Consider the following 22,999-nt stretch of genomic DNA (forward strand, 5'->3'; position numbering starts at 1 on the left):
CGAATGCCAGGCAAGGAGGCAGGGGTCACTGCCGGTCTGTCCCAGCAGGGGGATCAATATAAATGGGGCCCAAGTGCTGGACTCAGGGGAAACCTGGCCAGCGAGGCCCCAACACAGGATGAGGCCTCTGATGACCAGCTCGGGGATGAGTGACGGGGAAGAGCCATGAAGTGTGAGGGTCACCACACACAGCAGGGCCTGGCCAGTCAGAGCTGAGTGGCCTGCAGTGCTGGTGCCTTGGCTCTGGTGTAAAATTGAATGAGGCCGGGCATGGTGGCTCATGCCTGTAATTCCAGCACTTTGGGAGGCCAAGGCAGGAGGATTGCTGGAACCCAAGAGTTTCAAACCAGCCTGGGCAACATAGTGAGACTTCGTCTCTACATAGTTGTTTTAAAAATAAAAAGGGCTGGGCACAGTGGCTCACGCCTGTAATCCCAACACTTTGGGAGGCCGAGGAGGGTAGATCACCTGAGGTCAGGAGTTCGAGAACAGCCTGGCCAACATGGTGAAACCCCGTCTCTACTAAAATACGAAATCAGCTGGGCGTCGTGGCAGGTGCCTGTAATCCCAGCTACTCAGGAGGCTGAGGCAGGAGAATTGCTTGAACCCAGGAGGCGGAGGTTGCAGTGAGCGGAGATCGCACCATTGCATTCCAGCCTGGGGGACAAGAGTGAGACTTTGTCTCAAAAAACAAACAAATGAGACTACATCTGAAAAACAAAAATAAATAAATAAAAAATAAAAAGGGACGAAATCAGTGAGCCCTAATAACACTGACTACCCCCAACACTCGCTCAACCCGTGTGAGGCCTCCTTCCCCTAGGCTCCCTCGAGCCCCATCTTACACCAGCTGAAGCTGCAGCTCGACCTCGTGGTCCCGGGTGCTGTCAGGGAAGACAAGGATGGAGGTGGGGAAGGGGAGACCTGACTTTCTCCCTGCCCAGGCTGAGTCCGCTGTCACCTTGGGTACCCCAGCTCTCAGCCGTCCGCCGAGCCGAGTCCAGCAGGTGGCATCGGGGTGCTGGACGACAGGGTGAGCGTGTATATTTGGTGACGCCTGCGCGCCGAGTCAGCAGCCCCCGCCTGACTGGGGAGAGGTTGGCCCTAGGTCCTAGCGGGGTGGGGAGTACTGAGCAGGCGGCTGGGGCGGAGGGACACGTGAGATCTGCCGCACACAGCGCTTGGCGCTTGGCGCGTGCGCGCGGCGAGGCGGAGTGACGTGCACGCGCTGTCTGCGGTCCCGCGCAGGCCCCGTGTGCGCGCCCGGCCTTGGACTCCAGGCCCGGCTGCCCCGCGCTGGGAACACCCCCGTCGGCCCGCGGGAGGGAGGCCTGAGCGCGCCTCCGAGCGCGCCCCCGAGCTCGCGCGGCGGGGCGCGCCCCTCGCACCTGCGGGCGGGCTGGGGCGGGGCCGCAGCTGTCCCCGCCCACCCAGGCCCGAGCCCCGGGAGCCGGGGCGGAACCGAGCGGCGGGGCCCGAGCGGCCGGAGCGCGGCGCGGCGCAGACAATGGGAGCGGCGCTGGCGGCGGCTGGGGCGGCCCCGGGGACCACAGAGTCCTGGGCCCGGCGGGGACCGGAGGCCGCGCCATGAGCCCCGCAGCCGGGCGCACCCCTGCGCCGCGCGCGGGCCGAGGCGAGCGGCCTCTGCGAGCCCCGGGCCCCGCCCTGGGGCCGGCGATGAGCCGCCGAGGCTGAGGATGATGGTAGATTGCCAGGTGAGTGCGCGCCGGCCCCAGCCCCGCGTCGCGGGTAGGAGGGAGGACCGCACGCCCCCGCTCACACCCACCGGGGGGAGGGAGGCCGGCGCGGCGTCCACGCTGAGCGTGCGCTTACGCAGCTCCGCGTCCGACCCCGACCGGGACAGTAGGGAAACTGAGGACAGGAGAGGGGCAGGGACTGGCCCGGGGCACACGAAGTGGGCGGAGTCCAGAGGTGAAGGGAGGGTTCCGACCTCTTAGGCCAGGAACGGCTCGACTCACCCTTCCCATGGGGTTTGCTTTGGGAATGACAGCCTCTAAGATCCTGAGGACCCCTGCCCATCTCCCATGTGGGCTCTTTTGCCTGGGCTTCTCCGCGCACGCACAGGCGCAGGCCTGCGCACACATGCTCACACACACGCAGACACACACTTCCTGGGACTCAGAGTAGGACGGGACGCTGGGGAAGTGACTGGGGGAAAGAAGAAAGAGGGCGGGGGCTGCTCTGTCATGGGCAGGGGCATCTAGTACCCAACAACATGCGCGGGGCCATGGCACGGGGTGGGGGGCAAGGGGAGGACACGCCAGCTTGATGGGCGGGGGTTCTCCAGGGTTCCCAGGATCTGTCTGGGCTGGGGCAGCGTGGAGAGGACAGATTGTGGGGTTCTGTGTTCACCGCTGTGATCACCTAGAAGCAGGAAGAGACCCCTTCAGTGTGGACGGGACTGTAGGAAAGGAAGCCTCAAATTCCTGCTCTATAAATTGGAATGTTCGGCCTGGGTGACCCCAAGGGTCCCACAGGCTCGTAGACGTGTCTGTCGGCCTTAGGTCTCCACTGGGGATGCTCCCACTACCCACCGAGGTCTGTGGAAAATGCCTTCTTCTTGAAGGTCCTTCTGAGCAAGAAAAGCCTGGGGGGCTGAAGGGCTGAGGACCTGGGGTGGTGCAGAGTGTGCCCAAGCACTGGACCACTCTTGTGGGGCAAGACTGTCCTTGTTGAAGCCTCAGGGTTCTTATTTGGAAGTGGGGCCAGATCCGTTGCCCTGGTTGGAGTGAGGAGGCCTCACGAGTGAACTGGACACCCCAGGGCCAGCAGAGGGAAAGAGGGGAGCAAATGAAGCTTCCGAGGCTCCTTGAATTACCCCTGGAGCCTGCAGGTTCTGCTCCTTTGACCCTCTGGGACTCAGGAGAGCTGCTACCTTGACAACACCCAAACAAAGGTGTGTGTTTTGTTTTCTGGGTTTTCTGCCCGAGGCTGCTGCTGTGCTAGTGTCGGCCACCAGGGGGAGGCAGTGCCCATTGTGCTCCATGGAGCAACTGGAGTCAGGGAGAGCCCTGCAGGGTCCCTCTGGGTGACCCCAGCCTCCACCCAATGCACACCCCCCATTACTAGCATCCCTCTCCACAATGTTAGCTGCTCAGATGCTGGAGTGGGCTCTGAGAGCCTCCTCTATCCCTTCAGCAGGTGTGCCCAAGCACTCACCCTGGATAGGGGAGCAGCATTGGGCTTGGGCGTGGCTCTGAAAATGACCCAGGTGGGCCTGCCCTCTGGAGCTGGCAGTCTGGAGGGGGCGATGGACAGGACACAAAAGCAAACAGGCAAAGAAAGGAAAAAGGAAGTGCTGCAGCGAAAATAATGCCAGTGCTGCCAGGGAGGGCTGGGGCCTGCTGGGTGGGGGTCTGAGAGGTCTTGCTAAGGGGACATCTGTGCTGTGACCAGAAGACAAAGCATGGGCCAGCCCTGCACGAGTCTGGACAGTGTGATGGAGAAGGCTCAGCAGACAGGGCTGGGAGGCACAAATAAGTTTGGCCAGAGAGGAGTGAGAAAACAGGCCAGTGTGGCCCAAGTGAGCTGGGGGCGGGAGGGGAAGCCCAGGGGCCTGGAGACAGCTGTGTGACAACACTACCCTAATGTACAGCTTTCAGCAACAGACACTGATCATCACACAGCTTCTGTGGACCCAGATCCAGGGCAGCTCAGCTGGGTGCCTCAGCCCCCAGGTCTCAAGGGAGGCTGGGACTGGGCAGGACCGGCCCTCAGGCCTTTCTCATGTTATTGGCAGGATTCGGTTTTGACTGAGGGTGTCAGTTCCTCTGTGACTGTTGGTGGGGACCCTCCCTTGGTTCACTGCCATGTGGGCCTCTCCGTAGGGCAGGCAGCTCACCGCATCAGAATTCACTTCCCCGGCGTGAGGGGTGAGGGTGGGGAGGAAAACAAGAGCAAACAAGCAAGACAGAAGTCATGGTTTTTTGTAAATCTTGGAAGTGACCTCACGTCACTTGTGCTGTATTCCGTTGGTGAGAAGCCAATCACTAAATCCAGTCACCCTTGGAGGAAGGGGATCACTCAGCAACTTATGTATCAGGAGGCAGGGATCTCTGGAGCCAGTGTGGAGGCTGCCTCGCACAGTAGCTGAGAGGAGGCAGTCAGGCCTGATTCTAAACATAATGGAGGCCAGGTGCGGTGGCTCACACCTGTAATCTCAGCACTTTGGGAGGCCGAGGCGGGTGGATCACTTAAGGTCAGGAGTTCAACACCAACCTAGCCAACATGGTGAAACCCCATCTCCACAAAAAAAAAAAAAAAGTAGTCGGGCGTCTTGGCAGGTGCTTATAATCCCAGCTACTTCAGAGGCTGAGGCAGGAGAATCACTTGAACCTGGGAGGTGGAGGTTGCAGTGAGCCAAGATCATGCCACTGCACTCCAGCCTGGGCAACAGAGCCAGACCTTGTCTCAATAAACAAACAAACAAACATAATGGGAGCCAATGGAAGGTGTTCCCACTGGGAGATGCTTCCATATGCCACAGGGGGCCGACATCTGATGTTTGCTTCATTTTCAACCCGTTCATGGTGCAGACAAGGAAACCAGACTAAGAAGGGAGTGACTCCCTAGATACAGCACCAGTGCCCATCCTGTCCCACTTGTATTCCGGGCTGTGTCTCACCCCTGTGAGAAGTTTCTTTCCTCACAGTTGTAAAGGCCAGAGGCCCAAAATCCAGGGGTCAGCAGGGCCCTGCTGTCTCTGAAGACCCCTTCCCTTCCTAATCCTTCCATCTCAAAGTCTGTGCAGTAGCTAACAGGTTTTGTAGTATTGTCTCACATTAGCATGGTGATGTCCCCAGGAAGTAGATGTTAGAACCATCCCCATTGTGCAGGTCGGGAGACTGGGGAGGCCCTGAAAGGCACAATGACTAGTTTGGGGTCACAGAACTGGCAAGAGGCAGGAGCTTGGCAACCCAGATGGCTTTCCCTCTCTGAGCCTCAGGGGCTGGGAGCATGAGAACACAATGGTTGGCTGTCCCAGCTGCCAGAGTGACTGTGAGTACCTGGAAGTGCCCCTTGTCGCCCCTCACACACCTGCCATCGCTCTCCCCATTTCCTTAGCCCCCAGCATTGCTGCCGCTTGATTTTTATGAACATCTGAATATGACGAAGTAGCAAAGACGGATATTCGCTCATTCATTTTGCATCTGACTCCTGGGTCCAGGCCATGCCAGAGGAGCGGGTAACACAGTCCGGGGAGTTGCCAGGGGAAGGGGCAGTGCTCATCTGGGGAGTGAGTGGGCACAGAGAGATTCCAGAAGGAGGTGTCCTGTGGTCGTGGTTGATTTGCAGAGTGGAGGTGTGGTGATGGCACAGAGGGCGATGACTGGGGCCAGTGTCTATCGGGTCAGTTTCCCAGGCTGCTGTCACAAAGTGCTGGGTGGCTCAACACAATAGAAATTTATTCTCTCACAGTTCTAAAGGGCCAAAGTCCAAAATCTAGGGGTCAGCCAGGCCCTGCTATCTCTGAAGGCTCTAGGAGAAGATCCTTCCTTGCATCTTCCAAACTCTGGTGGCTACCAGTTTCTTTGGCATTCGTTCCTGGTGTTGTAGACGTGTGACTCCAAACTGTGCCTTCATCATCACATGGCCGCCTGTGTGTGACTGTCCAATTTTCCCTGTTATCATAAGGATAGCAGTCACTGGATTAAGACCCACCCTAATCCAGTATGACCTCATCCGGATTCAATCCGCACAGACCCTATTTCCAAATAAGATCTCATTCACGGGTACCAGGGATCTTTTTGGGGGACATAGTTCAACCCGTAACAGGAGTATTGGGAATGACTCTCCTCCCACAGGCCGGGTACCCGCGTGCCTACGGGGACTAGGGAAGCAGCGGGGAGTCAGAGGACATGCCAGGAACCCAGCCCCCAGCTAGGGGGTGTGGGGGCGTGAGCGGAGCCCGCCTGCTCCCCAGCTTGGCGTATTTTGGCAGCAGCACCAGCAGGTGGCGCTGTGCACTCCCGTGCGGCCGCCCAGCCCGGCGCGGAGCTGCCGCAGACAAAGGTCTCGCTTTCGGGTTGCGAGGAGCTTGCGCACAGCTGTAAACAGGCCAGGGGCACGGCCACCTCATGGGTGACACACACGGGAGGAAATCAAACCAGGCGGGGCCGAGGCGGGGTGACTGGGTGGCGACTTTGCGTCGGAGGCCGGCGGGGGGCCGAGGAGGAGGTGACGGGGTGGCGAGGAGGACCATGGTTTGCAGACCGTGGTGTCAGCGGGGCGGGAAGGAAGGCAGGGACGAGGGATAGGGGACCTGGGAGGCTGCAGGGGCCGGGCCCACAGGGGTCAGGAGTTTGCCTTTGGTTTGGTTCCTCACCTGCAAGCTGAGCCGGCCTTTCTGAGGCCTCTCCAGAGGCTCTGTGGCTGATTACACCTGTAAATAGCTCTCTTGTTACTGCGGGTGCTCGGAAGGCGGCCCTGGGCACAGGGGGGCTGTCTGTGCAGATCGAGACTTGAGGGGTCCTTCCCCCCAACCCCAGCCCCAGACCCTGTCTCAGGGGAGCTGGGATGCCTGAGGTGGTCCTGCTGCTCCTGGTGGGGGTCAGCACGGCCCCTCAGAGGCCCCTTTGATATACAAAGGGGTGAGGCAGTGTGGGGCTGAGGAGTAGGGGTCAGGTCCCTGCCATGGAGCTGCTCACATGGCATCGGTGAAAGGGAGCCGAGTGCACAGCGAGCCGCTGGCCCAGGAGTGGAATGAGTAGAAGCCATTCCTTTTTTTTTTTTTAAGACAACCTCTTGCTCTGTGGCTCAGGCTGCAGTGCAGGGGCGGGATCACAGCTCACTGCAGCCTCGACCTCCTGGGCTCAGGCCTCCAGAGTAGCTGGGGCGGCAGGCACACCCCAACACTCCCAGCTAATTTTTGGATATTTTGTAGAGACAGAGTTTCCCCATGTTGCCCAGGCTGGTCTCAAACACCTGGGCTCAAGCGATCCCCCCGCCTCGGCCTCCCAAAGTGCTAGGATTACAGGCATGAGACGCTGCATCCAGCCAGAGGCCATTTCTTACTGTCACCTCCCTACCTGCACAAGGCCCTCCCACCACCTCCTCTCTCAGGGAGCTACCAGGCCCGCCCCTGAGGCTGCGGGTCCTTGACAGTTGGTTCAGTGATTGCTTCACATAGCAGATATTGGCGTCTGTACACCTGGCTGGCACTGGGTGCCTGGCCTGGGGGGAGCACCCTGGCTCCTGTGGAAGGGTCAGGGATATGGAGCAGACAGATCTTGTGGAGAAGGCATGGGCTGGGAGCCTGGGGACCTGGATTCAGTGGCTATTCTGCCATCAGCGGCGTGGTCAGTCACCACTGCATGCTAGCCACAGGACCATGCTCCACAGAGTCCTTCCCAGGCCATCCCTGCACCTCTGTCCCATGCTGCAGAGGTGCCTGGTGGTGACAGCCAGCCCATAGTCCTTGTGCTAAGGTGTCCCTTGTATCTGCTCAGCACTCTGCAAGATAAGTGCCACTGCCATCCTCCCTTCCAGGTGGGGAAACCGAGGCACTGGGAGGGGAAGGGACTCCACAGCTAGGTGGTGGCAGTTTGGCAATGGCGCCTCCCTGTGTGCACACAAGCCTGGGAAGGGCCGGGCACCAGGACCACATTCCTTCCAATTACAGCGGCCTTCCAACGGTCAGGTCTGGGCCTGGCTGCTGGGCAGGGCGGGGCTGGGAGGCCCCAGGCCCCAAGTGGTGGTTAATGGCGGCAAGGAGACGTAAACAGAGCTAATGAGCCCCTTTCATCGTCTCCCTGCTCTAATGAAGGCCTTGAACTCTGGGCTCTGCATTTTGGGGGTTCTTGATTCTGGAGCCTCAAAGAGTCAGGGCCAGGGATATGTAGGCCCCCCACAAGGGTGGGGTGTGAGCTTATGGACTTCCAGTGTCCCCTCCCAGGGCAGCCAACCCAGGGTGAAGAAGTGGAGAGGAAAGGGCATGGAAAGCATCGTGGCATCCCCCTAAAAATTACAAGCCCCAGATAAAGGGAGTGTTCCCATGGCAACCCAGAGCAGTTGCTTGGCAACTGCTGGCCCCCAAAATACTTGCCTGCAGGAAGGCTCAGGGCTGGGGCTTTCCGATGGGCTTTCCGATGGCTCACCTCCAACCCCCGCCAGTGCACACCCACCCCTGACCTGAAGAGAAGACTGAGGCTGAAAGAGAAAATGCAGAGACCAGGGTCCAGGACCTTCATTAGAGCCTGGGGAGGAGGGGGCCTGACCTGCCCAGTTTCCTCAGATACTTCTGATGGCCCACCTGCCCTCCACCTCCACCCAGAGACAGGACCCAGCAGCCTCTGCCCCTGGATCCTTCCTGAGGGACACCCCAGTCCACTCCCCTCTCCCCATCTCCCCGCTCTACCAGCCACCCGGCATCAAGCCAGTCCCCTAGCAACAGAGGCCACTTCCTGGATACCTGAGTGAGAGTTGACAGTGGCAGAATGTCAGAAAACGCAAGGTCAGAAGGCACAGCAATGGCTTGGTGCCAGCCAGAGTGTGTGGGACCATGGGGTACCATGTGTGGTACCATGTGCTTTGCAGCCGTGGGCTCCCTGGCCTGGGGCAGGCTGGCATGCCAGGGTGTGGTTGAGCTGGGTAGAGGAACAGGGGACTGTGGTTCTGGGCCAACTTTGATACCGACTGACTATGTGACGTTAGCGTGTCCCTTCTCACTGGCCTCAGTTTCCCCATTGGTGACCCATCTACCCCTCTGCCTGTGTGTTCACCCTTCAATGCATAAACATTGCCCTGTGAATTATGTCACCTACTGGGGCCTTGGGGCAGGAGAGTGAGGGGACCAGGACCAGGCCAGCCATTGCCCTTCCTCCTCACCTGCCAACATCCACCTCAGCTATCAGGCCCCCGGTCCTCAGGTGAAGCAGGTGGCTTTGGAGCAGGACACTTGGGTCAGAATTCCAGCTCAGCGCTTATTGCCGGGCATCCTAGAAGCAGCACAGGACCCCTCCGAGCCTCGCTGTCTGCCCTGAGGCCCCCGCAGGTGCTGTGAGGGTGTAAGGAAGCCCTGTCTTCTGGGCTCCCATAGGGACTGCCTTACTTTGTGGGCGCCCACCCTGCACCCAGACCTGGGCACCGCGGGAGCCGAGGTGAGAACACAGATGAGGGGTGTCCAGCCTGGAAGGAGCGAGGTGGAGCCCCAGACCCTGGGAAAGGGTGGGGCAGCAGAATGGTGGGAGAAGGCAGGTGGGGCCACACTGCCCAGTGGGTTGGACTTTGGAGATGGGAAGGATGTGAGACCTGGTCGCCTCAGATGTTCTCTCTGGGGATGGCGGTGAGGGTAGGACTGTTGGTGACCACCCCCCGGGGCCTCCCGGTGCTCTCACGGAGCCAGGATGCCAGTCTGACCCTGATCATTTGCTCACTATGTGACCCTGGGTCATGACCTCACCCCTCTGAGTCTCCCTTGCCCCATCTGTCAAATGGACAAGGGGAGTGCCCGCCTCCGGAGTTGGGTGCTGAACTCGTATGTTCACTTGGGGGTCATCGGCTGGGCTCAGGGTGATCCCATGGGGACTCTGCCCGGCCGCCCTCAATTGGAGTGCCACACGTGGAGCGGCAGGGCAGGGGGCAGCACAGACAGTGGCGGGGAGCTGCTGGCCCACAGCCCAAGGTGCACGCAGCCCTGGCCCATGTTCATGGCGGACGCCACGCCAAGAAGGCGGGCGGACGAGGTGAGCCCCCAGCCTAGCACTGAAGAACAGGCGGCAGGAGGCCGCTTCAGCTGGTGGGAGGGAAGATTCAGGCATGCAGCCCCACCCACCCTGCCCGGGTGCTGCACCAAGAACCCTCCCCCTCCTCCCCTACATTGGCCTCCCCTCCCTGCACTGCCTGGTGGGCACATAAAAGACTGGGAGGGTGAGACCATGAGAGGTGGGACCATGGGGAGGGTGAGACTGTGGGGAGGGTGGTGGAAGGTATTTAAGCCCTGGGGGCTGCCACCACCTGACCTGAACCCATTCCAGAGGGATTCCAGCTCCCACCCTACACCTGCCGGGCTGTGGCTGAGGGGAGGGAGAACCCCAGCCCTGAGCAGCACTTATCTGTCCCGATGATCCAGTGATTGGCTGATTAATCACCTGATGAGTGCTGTCATCTGTCATGATGATCACCAGGAACAGAAGCCCCAGGGAAGTTTGGGCTGTCTAGAGGTCAAGGGGAGAGAAGCCTGGGAGGCGGGATGGGAGCCCTGGCTTGGCCTCAGGGGACCCAGACAAGTGGGCTCCCTAACTCCTCTGCGCCCCCATTGCCTCCTCTGCAGACCTACGGATGTGGGGGAGTGTGAGATGCTCCTAAGGCCCCTGGCACGACACGGGCAGGCCCTCTGCAGGTGGCAGCCAATGTCCGTTCCCCTTCACAGAAGGGAGATGGCCGATGGCCCACCAGCTCCGGCTGCCCTTGGGGAGCCAGGGTGTGGGCGGAGGGCAGGGACACTTGCAGGCCCTAAGTTGAATCCACAGGTCTTTTCAGGTAGGGGAACTAGGGCCCAGAGGAGGCGAGAAAGTTGCCCAGGCCAAGCATCGCTGCTTCTCTGAGGCCAAGTTCCAGGCCCTGGCTGCCCAGTTGCTCAGGACTAGAGTTCAAGGCTGAAGCAGTCCACCTGGCCCCAGGCCCTGGGTGGCTGGGGAGGTGACAGCTGGGGGTAGTGTGCAGGTGGGTAGTGCCCAGTGTGGAAGGTCCCAGCTGGCAGCGCTGCCTGCCTGGCCCCCTACCCCGTTGAAACAGATGCTTGCCATTCTTCAGGACTCCATGAGGAGTTTCCTTCCCAGCTGCTGGGGCCAGGGAGTCCCTGCATGGAGCCCTGCCTCCTTCCCTCTACGCAGCCCTGAGGGAGTGTGCTCAGGGGTCTGGGGATGCTGGGGTACCCATTGCTATCTGACAGATATGCAGGGAGCAGGGTGTGTATCCGGGGCCTCTGGGCCTGCAGGGGCAGGGGCTGTGTGCTGTGGGATGCTGTGGGGTACATGTGCATTCCTGCACGTGTGTCGGGGGCAGGGGCATCTCTCTGCCTTTGGGTGACCCCGTATGTCTGCATGCCCAGATGTGACAAGCTGGACAGTGGCTGAGGGAGCACATACATGAAGGGGTGCATGTGGCTGCGTGTGGGGACACATGGCTGGTGCCTGGGGAGGGAGAGCACATTGCCACAGTGAGTGTGGGAGGGAGTGGGAGTTTGCATTTTGCCTTTTTAAAGTAATACACCTGGCTGGGTGCGGTGGCTTATGCCTGTACTCCCAGCACTTTGGAAGCCAAGGCGGGTGGATCACCTGAGGTCAGGAGTTTGAGACCAGCCTGACCAACATGGTGAAACCCCATCTCTACTAAAAATACAAAACTCAGCCAGGCATGGTGGCGCACGCATGTAATTCCAGCTGCTCTGGAGGTTGAGGCAAGAGAATCGCTTGAACGTGGGAGGCAGAGGTTGCAGCGAGCCGAGATCACGCCCCTTTACTCCAGCCTGGGTGACAGAGCCAGACTCTGTCACAAACAAACAAACAAACAAAGCAGCAGGCCCAGGCTGGAGCCGTGACCATGAGCAGGGCTGTCAGTTTTTTCATCCGTTACTGGGTTGACAGCCAGGCCCAGCTCACAGGGTTGTGGTGGCTGGAAACTGCTCAGCCACTGCCTGGCACACCCAGCTGCCCACCGTGGTGCTGGCATGGAGACCTGAACAGCTCTCGGAGGGTCCCTGGGCAGGGGAGGGCAGCTGGTACCTTGCTGTCCTTTGTCAGGTGTCCCAGGTGAGGCAGAGAGGAGAGGCCCTTGAGTCTCACCTTCCAGGGGAGAAGCCAAGGAAGGAGCCGAGCCCAGGGGTTAATGGGACAGTGGGTGGCAGGAGGTTAGGACACAGCAGTGTCCCTCAGACCCAGGGCCCTAGAGTCCCAAGGGATTACTCTTCTCTAGCCCTGGGGAACTTCTTGCAGGCAAAGGACTGTGAGAAAGAAGGCAGCGGGCACCAGCCCTGCCACCTCCTGGCAGCCAGCCAAGGCCCTGTGCCCTCTCCAGAGGCCAGGGCAGCTCAGGATGCCCCCTTCGGAAAGGGTAGCCCCACTTCCCAGGCCCTCAGCCCCCTCAGGCAGGCGACAGGCTGGTGGCAGCACCAGGCACGCAGTGTCCCTGGCACGGCAGGCAGCCTCCCAACCACAAGGGCCCATTTGTCCTGGTTCCCTTGGCCCCAGTGCACTGGGTGACCAGGGCCTGCTGGACACAGGGGCCTGACTGTGGGCTCAGTCCCCATCCCCCATCCTCACCAGCCACGGCTGTGCGGTGCGGAGGGGTCTCTGCCCACACCAGAGCAACTTCTACTTACCTGTGAACAGAGACCCGTTGCCCAAGAATTGTTCCTGGGCCAGGAATTTAGGAAGGGAAAATCCCGTAGGTTAAACCAGGGCCAGCCTCACCACCTACCACTGCTGCCACCGTCCCAGGGCAGGCTGGCTTCTGGGAAACTCCAGGGCCCTGCTTCTAAGAAAAAGGGCTCTTGCTTCCCAGAAAGCCTGGCCGCCTTCCTCCTCGCTCTTCCCCCGCCTGGACTTGCCTCTGCCTCTCTCCTCAGCCTGGTTCCCAGGAAAGCACTTTAATGGGAGGGAGCCAGGTGAGCAGAGGCAACCCCGCCCTTCCCTGGCCCTCCACCCCCCTGCCCTCCCTCAGGCTCCTCTCCAGCCTCATCACTTCCTCCAGGGAGCTCTCCCGGTGATCTTCCCACAAGAACCTCTGAATATTTTAGAGACCGGCCCATCGAGCTCACTTGTGCATCTAGGCATTTATGGAGCGCCTGCTGTGTGCTAGATGCTGTTCCAGGCATCAGGATCCTGGGGAACAGAGTCCCTGCTCTCAAGGAGCTTAGAAACTCCCCGCCAAGGGGGGCATGAAAGGACCCCGTGGTAGGTGAATTGTGTTGTGTTGTTTTGTTTTGAGACGAGTCTTGCTCTGTCACCCAGGCTGGAGTGCAGTGGCACGATCTCACCTCACTGCAACCTTGAACCTCCCGGGTTCAAGCAGTTCTCCCGCTTCAGCCTCCTGAGTAGCTGGGATTACAGGCACACCACCACACCCAGCTATTTTTTGTATTTTTAGTAGAGATGGGGTTTTACCGTGTTGGCCAGGCTGGTTTCGAACTCCTGAGCTCAAGTAATCCGCCCACCTCGGCCTCCCAAAGTGCTGGGATTATAGGCGTGAGCCACCACGCCCAGCCTTGTTTTGTTTTTTGAGATGGAGTCTTGCTCTGTCGCCTAGGCTGGAGTATGCAGTGGTGCTATCTCAGCTCACGGCAACCTCCACCTCCTGGATTTAAGTCATTCTCCTGCCTCAGCCTCCTGAGTAGCTGGGATTATAGGCACGTACCACCATGCCCAGCTACTTTGTTTGTTTGTTTTTGAGATGGAGTCTTGCTCTGTCGCCCAGGCTGGAGTGCAGTGGCACCATCTTGGTCACTGCAGCCTCCACCTCCCAGGTTCAAGCAATTTTCCTGCCTCAGCCTCCCGGGTAGCTGGGGTTATAGGTGCCCGCCACCACACTCAGCTGATTTTCGTATTTTTAGTAGAGACAGGGTTTCACCATGTTGACCAGGCTGGTCTTGAACTCCTGACCTTATGATCCACCCACCTCGGCCTCCCAAAGTGCTGGGATTACAGGCGTGAGCCACTGCGCCTGGCCTAGTTTTTTTGTATTTTTAGTAGATGCAGGGTTTCACCACGTTGACCAGGCTGGTCTCAAACTCCTGACCTCAAGTGATTCACTTGCCTTGGTCTCCCAAAGTGCTGGGATTACAGGCGTGAGCCACTGCGCCTGGCCTAGGTGAAATGTTTTAACGTCCCTCCTTCCAGCCATACCCGCGCTGCCCCTTCAGCTCTCCTGGACTCTCTGCAGTTGTAACACCTGCTCCTGCCCCACGGGCCCCATCAGCCTTCTCTGTTGTTTTTGCCTTCTGGAGCACTCTTATTTTCAAACATGCATTTTACTTATTGTGACCCAGGCCAAAGGTGATTTTTATGTTTTGTGTTTTTCCCTAGTCTATCGCTGGCACTTGAATAGTGCCTGGCACCTAGTAGGTGTTCAGTTAATTCGCGTGGTCTGGCTATGTGAATATAGTCATGCCCCAGGCCCTCTCTGTGGTCCGCAGACAGCGCAGGCCACAAACTCTGTTACTGGTCCTCATCTACTTCAGTAGAGAAATGGACATTGCTTAGAAACTCTATGGCAGTTGACATTGCTGCAACATTTTAAAGGTTGCATTTTACAGAAGTATCAGCTGGCCTTGAATTCAAAATAAGAACTCTGGTTCTTCCCTGTAGAGGGTCATGTTTTGACACGGAGCATGTGCCAGGCCCTATCTTGAGTGCTTCCCATCCAGTGTTTCAGCATGCAGTCTTTCAGAGGCAGAGATGATCCCTGTTTATGGGCCAGAACCAAGGCCCAGCAAGGGAAAGGGACCTGCCTGGCTCACCCAGCTCTGAGGGCTTAGCCCCAGACTCCTGACACTGTAGGCCCCAGCTCCCAGCCGCTGCTCGGATCCTTACAGTTAGACGTTGGGTTCCTCCTGGAGCTGGACCTGGGGGCAGGCAGGGTGCGGGAGGGGAGCTGTCGTGCCCTTGGCAGGGCTGAGTCCTGGTGGGCTCCAAGCCAGTGGGAGCGGCTGGGGCAGGGCCTGGATTCTTGGATCCTCAGTTTCTTGGCAACCTGCATGACTCAGTGGGCTGGTAATAGGGGCCGGCAGGCAGGCAGCCAGTGTAGGGGAGCCCTGCAGTGGGTGAATCAGCCAGTTGCTGAATTACTGTCCTGCCTGGGGTGGTGCCAAGCCCCAGCTGCCAAAATAAACACAGCCCCTCTTTGCTTTTCTGTCCCCGCTCCAGGGGGGCCCACCTTCCACATGCCTTGGCAGGTGTGGCCCGTGGAGGGAAAGGGCCTCCCCATTGGGGAGTGTAGCCTTCCACGAGTCATTCGGAGGCTCTGCCTCCCCACCACACACAGGGGCCCTCCCGTGAACCAGCGGCCATTGAGATACTGGCACCCTGGGCCTAGAAGGGCACCATGAGGATAAAATTGCCTCTGACTCTTTTCCCAGCACTTTGGGAGGCCGAGGCGGGCGGATCACAAGGTCAGGAGATCGAGACCATCCTGGCTAACACGGTGAAACCCCGTCTCTACTAAAAATAGAAAAACTTAGCCCGGCGTGGTGGTGGGCACCTGTAGTCCCAGCTACTCGGGAGGCTGAGGCAGGAGAATGGCGTGAACCTGGGAGGCGGAGCTTGCAGTGAGCCGAGATCGTGCCACTGCGCTCCAGCCTGGGCAACAGAGCAGACTCTGTCTCAAAAACAAAAAAGAAAGAGTCTTCCTGCTAAGAGTTTGCAGGAGGGAACGACTGGGAGCGCAGTCTCAGAGTCAGACAGGATTGGAAGCCCTGCTCTGCTGTGTGGCTTTGGATGAGTTTTGTGCCATCTCTGAGCTTCTGTCCTCAAACTCACCTGCAAAACCTGCTTTACGTATCATGATGGTGAAATGATACCCACATTGGCATGGCAGTGAGTGGTAGAAATTATCAGGGGGTTGTAGACTCTGGTTGAGGTGCCAGGTTGGAGGCAGCAGTGATCAGGAGAAATGGAAGTCAGAGTTCCCAGCCTGGACAGACCACCCACCCCAGGGACAGGGACTCAGTAGTGTCAAGTCTGTGTGCTGCCTGGAACAAGTCTACTTGTGATCCTTACTTTGGAACAGAGTAGAGGGAAAGCAAGGGGGCTGGACTTACACCCTACCTTGGCACTAACACGCTGTGTGACCTCAGGCAAGTTGTGCGCCCTCTCTGGGCCTCAGTTTTCTCAGTTTTACAACAGAGATGATGACTGTGGCTTCATCCTTCTGGCAGAGGCTGTGTGGAAAAGTGCTTTGTCCCCACTGAGGTATGCTAAAGGCAGCGCCAGACTAGGCTTTAGGGGATGAAGACATGTCAGGAATTGATCCTGCCTCCCAGGCTTCTGAACATGGCAAGAATTTGCCTCTGGGCTGCACGGTGACAGGTGTCAGTGGTGCCCCCATCCCTGGGAGTCTCCTAGTCAGATGCCAGGCATAGGTGCAGCCTCCAGGGGCAGGATCCATCTCGTGCACGGCCACAGCACCATCGCTGCCTAGCAGAGCCGGCTGGGCCTGAATGTGTGTTGAGTGACTTGATGGGCCCTCAGGTTCCCAGAAGCCAGGGGGAGGGGAGCTGGAGTGTCCCCCCAGCTGGATATCAAGTCTGGTCAGCAGGTCCCTGAGTCAAGTTAGCAGCAGGAAAGAGGAGCAAAAGCCAGGCCTCAGCCTCTGCTATCTGTTTCCTGGACAGGATGTGGTGCCGAGTAAACAGCTTCGCGAGGAGTCACGGCTCTGGCTCTGAGTCACAGCTCCTAGCGACAGCTGCACAGTGTTTGTAAACAATGGGCCTCGCACCGGCCTGGCCCTGCCCCTACCTAGAAAGGTGCCTGTGGGTTGAGTTTTGCTAGCCTGGGCTTGTGTGTGTGGCCAGGTGCATTATCCCAGGCCACCTGGCCTGCTGGGCAGAGCGTCGTGGGACCGCTGGCAGGTCGTGTGTCCTGGGAGAAGCCTGAGGTCAGGGCTGTGGTGAGCTTCACACACAGTAGCTGGAAATGTTTGTGTCGTGTATGGCCCTCACTAGGCCCAGCTCCTGAAGGCAGCCAGAGTTGGGGTGGTGGGGGGCTGCAGGTGGAGCTCCTCCAACTGGCCTCACCCCCAGGCCCCAGCACCTGGGCTCTCCATGGCGGTCTTCGTTCCAGGCAGTGACAGTGATGTGGCGCATCACGTGGCAGCCTGGCCGGCAGGGAACAAAGACCCTGCTCTCCCCCAGGCTGGCGGCAGAGGCAGGGCCAGGGACCACGTGGGTGGGAGGAGGGGTGCGTGGGCCTGCTGCTCCCCTCCTGCCGGCACCACCTCCTCCGGACGCCTGCATTTCTGAGTGGCAGCTGGTGCTGCTCCTCCTGCAGCCTGACTGTGTCACCAGCCCCTCGACAACCTTTTCAGCAAGCTCAGTGCCCACTGCCCTGGGTAGCCCTGCCCACCCTGGCTCCAAAAGGAGGAGCCCCAGGATTGGGCCCTGAGGCCAGGCTGACCTGTGCTGGAGGTGGGGGCAGGGGAGATATGGGGGTAATAGGCTTGGGAAGCTGGGCTGGAGTGGGCTATTCAAGAATAACACAGAAAGCTTGCGTGAGAGATGCGATGGCCTGCACAGGGCCTGGTTCCCAGGAGCTGCTTATCCAAGTAAAGGCATTAGCTTACAAACATACCTAGCAGGGTAGCCTGGTTCCCTGCCACTTCCCTACTGGTCCCCCACCATGAAGGCTGAGCACTTCTGGCTGGGCGCGGTGGCTCTCGCCTGTAATCCCAGCACTTTGGGAGGCCAAGGCAGGCGGATCTCGAGGTCAGGAGTTTGAAACCATCCTGGTCAACATGTGAAACCCCGTCTCTACTAAAAATACAAAAATTAGCCAGGCATGGTGCCGCGTGCCTGTAATCCCAGCTACTCGGGAGGCTGAGGCAGGAGACAGGCTTGAACCCGGGAGTTGGAGTTTGCAGTGAGCTGAGATGGTGCCACTGCATTCCAGCCGGGGTGACAGAGCGAGCCCTTCTTCAAAAAAAAAAAAAAAAAAAAAAAGGAAAAAAGAAAAAAAGAAAGTTGAGCGCTTCTTTCCAGGGCCTCTTTAAGCCCCCACCCACCCAAACGCACACACACTGTAGGAAACACCTTCGCGCCCACTGAGCCCTTCTACGGGGCTGGGCTGAGAGGTCACACTTTACAGACAAGGAAACCAAGGCTCAGGGAAAGCCCCCCCCCCACTCCCCCAAACCACGTGCTGAGCTCCCTGTTAAACTTGGAGTGGCGGCCGAATCATACCACATAATGCCCACGGTCACATGGCCAGGCAGTTGGTGACACCGGAGTGAGAGGCCGAAGCTGGGGATAGTCTCAGATCCCTGCTCGGATACCAACCCCTGCCGCCTGCCTCACCCAGATCCTGCCTGTCTGCACAGGGCTTCTTTCCCGTTAAGAGTATGTACCCAGCCGGGTGCAGTGGCTCAAGCCTGTAATCCCAGCACTTTGGGGGGCCGAGACGGGCGGATCACGAGGTCAGGAGATTGAGACCATCCTGGCTAACACGGTGAAACCCCGTCTCTACTAAAAATTACAAAAAACTAGCCGGGCGAGGTGGCGGGCGCCTGTAGTCCCAGCTACTCGGGAGGCTGAGGCAGGAGAATGGCGTAAACCCGGGAGGAGGAGCTTGCAGTGAGCTGAGATCTGGCCACTGCACTCCAGCCTGGGCAACAGAGCGAGACTCCGTCTCAAAAAAAAAAAAAAAAAAAAAAAAAGAGTGTGTATCCAGGCAGCATCCTCTTCGTTGGTGGTCTCTCCCGGGACCAGGCCTGCCTTGCAGTACCCATCTGTGTGCTTCTACATAGGCAAACATTTCTGAGCTGTCTGCTAGGATCCAGATACAAGCCAGACTCTGAGCACTGGGCAGACCCTGGACTGCCATCTGGACCTTGCTCTCAGGGATGGAGTCAGGCTATGGCACTCCTGGCACAGGGGCAGCACCCACCAACATTGATCAAATGTCTGTTATGTGCCTGGCACCGGGGCAGGCATGTGACCCTGTAGCACCTGAACTCCTCAAGTCCCCGTGGGAGATGATCATTGCACATCTGCCAAGCACGACCATGAGCCAAGCCCATGCTGAGTTATTGTGGAATCCTCCAGCGCCCTTGTGCCCATTTTACAGAGGAGCAAACTGAGGCCCAGAGATGCTAAATCACTGGCCCAGGGTTCCAGAGTCCCTGGGGATCGGAATTTCAATCCTGGGCTGACCAGTTCACAGCCTGGTTGGCTCTACTATTTCTCGAAGCTAAAGGCTGAGTCACTGTGTGCGAGAGAGGCCAGAGGTGACGCCTGACTTTCCCAGGGGACAGGGCCTTGGAGCCTGGCCACAAGAGGAAGTGTGTCAGATGGAAAAAGGACAGGGAATGGGGTGGCTGGGGCAGGGATGGTCAGGGATGGTGTTGGTGCATTAAGACAGGGGCGTTGGAGAAGGCTGCTCTGAGTGGGGACCGAGTCCTTAGACCAACGGGGAAGAACATGGTTCCCAGCAGAGGACACTGGCAGCTGGAGTTAGTAGGAGGGGGCTGTGGGCAGGTGAAGACTTGGGATTCTCTTCTGGGTGGGACAGAAATGGTGGAGGGATTTTAGCAGAAGTGATTTGTTCTGGCCGCAGGGTGAGTCCAGGGAGGCAGGAAGGTGGCTGCTCCAGGGCCCCCCTGAAATGACCCTCTAGCTCCATTTCTCTGATGCCCCCGCAGCCCAGCCTGGCCCCACCCCCAGATGTCCACCCACATCCCCTGAGAGTCCCCACCCCAAGGGTGGCAGAGCTCCCAGGCCCTGAACTGCCTGTTCAGCTGGGTCCCCTGAGGCCCACAAAGCCACCGGAAGAGGATGTGAGATGCTCAGAGGAGCCCGGTGGGGAGCGAGCTGCTGCTGGGGCAGTATCTGGGCGGGACGCTGGGCCCCGGGGCCTGATGTGCCTGTGGGGGCCCTCCACAGCCCCTGCCCACACCCCCTCCTCCCTGCCTCTGCTGTCCTGCTCCCTGCCCTGTGCCCTCCACTTACAGCCAGGCACTGGGCATCCACCCGGCCAGGGTCCCAGGAAGGTAAGGAAGTAGCTGAGACCCTTGGCCTCTGACTTCACCTTGGCATCTCTGGGCTTTGGGGTTGGGGTTCTGAGTGTTCTTACCCCCAGGTCAGGATGGAGGGAGCGTCTGCAAGCTTTGCAGAGCGGCTGGACAGACGTGAGTCTTGGGTTTTCCTGTGAGATCTTGGGCAAGTCCCTGTTCTCTGTGGGGCTCATCTTCCATTTGTCAGATGGGTGTGTTGGATGCGTCCGATGGCTTCCAATGTCTGGTTTGAAGCAAAATGAGAAAAACAGAGATGGGGACAAGGTAGTAAGTTTTGTGTTGTGGTTTATAACTCCAGTGGTCACTCTAGTAAATTATTCTAAAAGCCAAATGTACTCATTTCATGGCTGCCCTTCTTTCTGATGGCAGCCCTTTCTTGTTACCTTTGGTGGTGTTTTTTCTGAATGGTGGGAGTAGTGGTGGTGATATTATTATTTTTTACCATCCTACTTAATGAAACAAACAGTTGGCAACCCCCACCCCTGTGCCCAGTTAAAATGAAATCTTGTGGCTAGGCGCGGTGGCTCATGCCTGAAATCTTACCACTTTGGAAGGCCAAAGCAGATGGATCACCTGAGGTCAAGAGTTCGAGACCAGCCTAGCCAACGTGGCAAAATCCCATCTCTAATAAAAATACAAAAAAATTAGCCAAGTGGCTGAGCGCGGTGGCTCATGCCTATAATCCCAGCACTTTGGGAGACTGAGGCAGGCAGATCACGAGGTCAGGAGTTCGAGACCAGCCTGGCCAACGTAGTGAAACCCCCGTCTCTACTAAAAATACAAAAATTAGCTGAGTGTGGTGGCGCGTGTTTGTAGTCCCAACTACTCAGGAGGCTGAGGCAGGAGAATTGCTTGAACCCAGGAGGCGAAGGTGCAGTGAGCTGAGACCACGCCATTGCACTCCAGCCTGGGTGACACAGTGAGACGATGTCTCAAAAAAAAAAAAAAAAATTAGTTGAGCATGGTGGCATGTGCCTGTAATCCCAGATACTCGGGAGGCTGAGGCAGGAGAATCACTTGAACTGGGAGGCGGAGGTTATAGTGAGCCGAGATCGCACCACTGCACTCCAGCCTGGGCGACAGAGAGAGATTCCATTTCAGGAGGAAAAAAAAAAAAAAAGAAGAAAGGAAATCTCGTGCCTGGGTGCCAGGGATGGAGGGGCTCAGGTCTAGGGGGCAGGGAAGCCTTCCAGAACAAGTGAGTAGGGGTCTCCTGCCTGCCTCCCAGTGCCTCTGGCTGGACTCACATCCACCTGGTAGCTCTGCTGACTGAGCCCTGTTTTGATTTGGTTACTTGTATCTGTCACCTTTCTGACTCTGTGTGGTGGTTTCCAGTCCCCTGACACAGGAGGAATGGGAGTAGGGGCTTGAAGAATTAAAGGAGAAAGCTGGGCTAGCTTGGGGCAGCCTCTCCACTCCTCCTTGGCTGGCCCCTGGCCTGGTACAAGCGGGAATTCCTGGCCCTGCCTGTCACAGGAGCAGGTATGACAGCCACGCGGGTGACACCAGGCCCAGGCACTCGGGTGCTCCACTCCACTAAGACACGTAGGCGACAAGCACACTGGCAGAGGGCCTCCCGCAGGGCCCACTTCCCACCTGGCTCTCGCCCCACCATGGCCCGGGAAGCAGGCCAGGTTTGTGCCAGGCCTGCTGCGACCAGAGTAGGGAAGGGCTCTGTGTTCTTTGCCTGTGTCTCTGTGGTGACTGCCAGGAGGAGGGCCATCGCCCGCCGTGCCGCTCTCCAAAGCCCGACACCTTGGCTGGCACCTCTGCCACCACCAGCCACCACTGAGGTGAGTTTCCAGGGCAACCAGTGCCTCTGCCGGGGAGGGGCTGGGTAGGTCACTGCCGGGCCGCAGGCGCGGGAGTTGCTTTCCCAGGACTCCCCTTCTTCCCCGTCAGAACTGGTTGGAGGAGTTTGGAACTTGCAGTGGAGTCTTCATCTCCCGTCTTGGGTATGAGAGAGGAGACTGGGGGTCTGCTCTGCTGCTGGTGCCTGTGTGCACCCACTTGGCCTCCCCAGCTGCCCCGTGCTCCGCGGGTCGGTCCAGGGTGGCTGTGGGCTGTCCCGGCAGCTCTGTCCGGAGAGTGCTTCTTGGATTACCAAGGACTTCTGTGCACTGCTTCACTGTCTGCTCTCCTGAGAAGCCTGAGAGCCTGGTGCTATGACGGTTACTGTCCTCATTTTACTGATGGAGAAACGGAGGCCCCGAGAGGTGAAACTAAGGCTAGGAAGACACAGGGCAGGCACTGGAACCTGAATCTGTGCTCCAGATCTTAAAAGAGTTCCCCAAACCCACAGGAAAGAATGGCCCCTTGGGACTGGCTCATGCCAAGGCCCCCTGTGCTATGACATTTCCAGCTGGCACTTTGTGGAGCATTTCCAAGGAGTCCGGGGCCAGGCTGGCGGCTGACCACCCTGCAGGAGGGGAGACCATGGATGCTGGGGCCCCTCGGGGTGTGATGCGCCCCGCCTATCACAGCTGTGGGATAGACGTTGCTGCCTCCTGATCAGGGCCCCCGGGCTTGGGGACAGGTACTAGGCTGAGATTATGGGACCTCTGGGCCTTTGGTCCCTTCCTCAGCCAGGTGTGCCCAGCGCCCCCGCAGCTCCTCTGCCGCTCTCTCTCCTCACCTCCGTCTGCCTGCTGTCTCCCTCTCCCGCTGTGGTCCTCCAGCTCACTTTTGGGTCTTAGGCTCAGTTTCCCTCTATGTCTTCCTCTCTCCTCTGCTTCCCTCCACGTCGGGCTGTCACATGTTGAATTGGCAGCCCCTTGGGGGTGGCAGTGACTTCTCATGGTGCCAGGCAGCGAGCACTGCAGGAGTAGGGGACAGCTGTCCGAGCGGCCCCCGGTTTGCAACCCATGGATGCATTTATCCCGTTTGCTCCTGTGCGTGCCTACCTCTCAATATGCTGTGGGTGTACCCATTTTCAGAGGATGACAGCAGGGCCCCACAGCGAGTCCCAGGCTGATCCGGAGCCCTCTGCATCCCCATCCAGGGCCGTTTCCGCTGCTCCCGGCATCAGCACACCTTGTTCCGGTTGTGCTGAGATGGCAGCACCCTGTGAGGTCAGAGGGTTGCTGTCACCCCGCCACCCAGTGTGGTCTCCTGGAGATTGCAGTGGTTCGGTGCTTCGCTTCTCGCCTGGCTAGCTCTGAGTTCAGCCTCTCGCCTGTGGGGACCCCTGCATCCTGGGGGGTAGAAGGAGGAGGAAGAAGCTACCAGAGGTTGCCAGGAACCCAGTGGCAGGGGAGGT

The 22,999-nt window shown here is 58.7% G+C and overlaps 1 protein-coding gene across 5 annotated transcripts in view; it reads left to right on the forward strand.

Moving 5' to 3' along the window:
* Nucleotides 1–1,462: 1,462 nt before the first annotated feature.
* The window catches only part of RALGDS (ral guanine nucleotide dissociation stimulator), a 51,339-nt gene continuing 29,802 nt past the window's right edge, over nucleotides 1,463–22,999 (forward strand). For 2 of the 5 annotated variants that reach the window (XM_023189025.1, XM_023189026.1), the window contains exon 1: nucleotides 1,463–1,715. In XM_023189025.1, the coding sequence (XP_023044793.1) occupies nucleotides 1,698–1,715 (18 nt within the window). In that variant the 5' untranslated portion in view covers nucleotides 1,463–1,697. Of the gene's footprint in view, nucleotides 1,716–18,394; nucleotides 19,717–20,688; nucleotides 21,534–22,999 lie in introns of those variants that run through there. The other 3 variants (XM_023189020.2, XM_023189021.2, XM_023189022.1) reach the window with 2 other exon arrangements.

Source organism: Piliocolobus tephrosceles, chromosome 14, assembly GCF_002776525.5.
Source record: "Piliocolobus tephrosceles isolate RC106 chromosome 14, ASM277652v3, whole genome shotgun sequence".
In the NCBI taxonomy this organism is placed as follows: Eukaryota; Metazoa; Chordata; class Mammalia; order Primates; family Cercopithecidae; genus Piliocolobus; species Piliocolobus tephrosceles.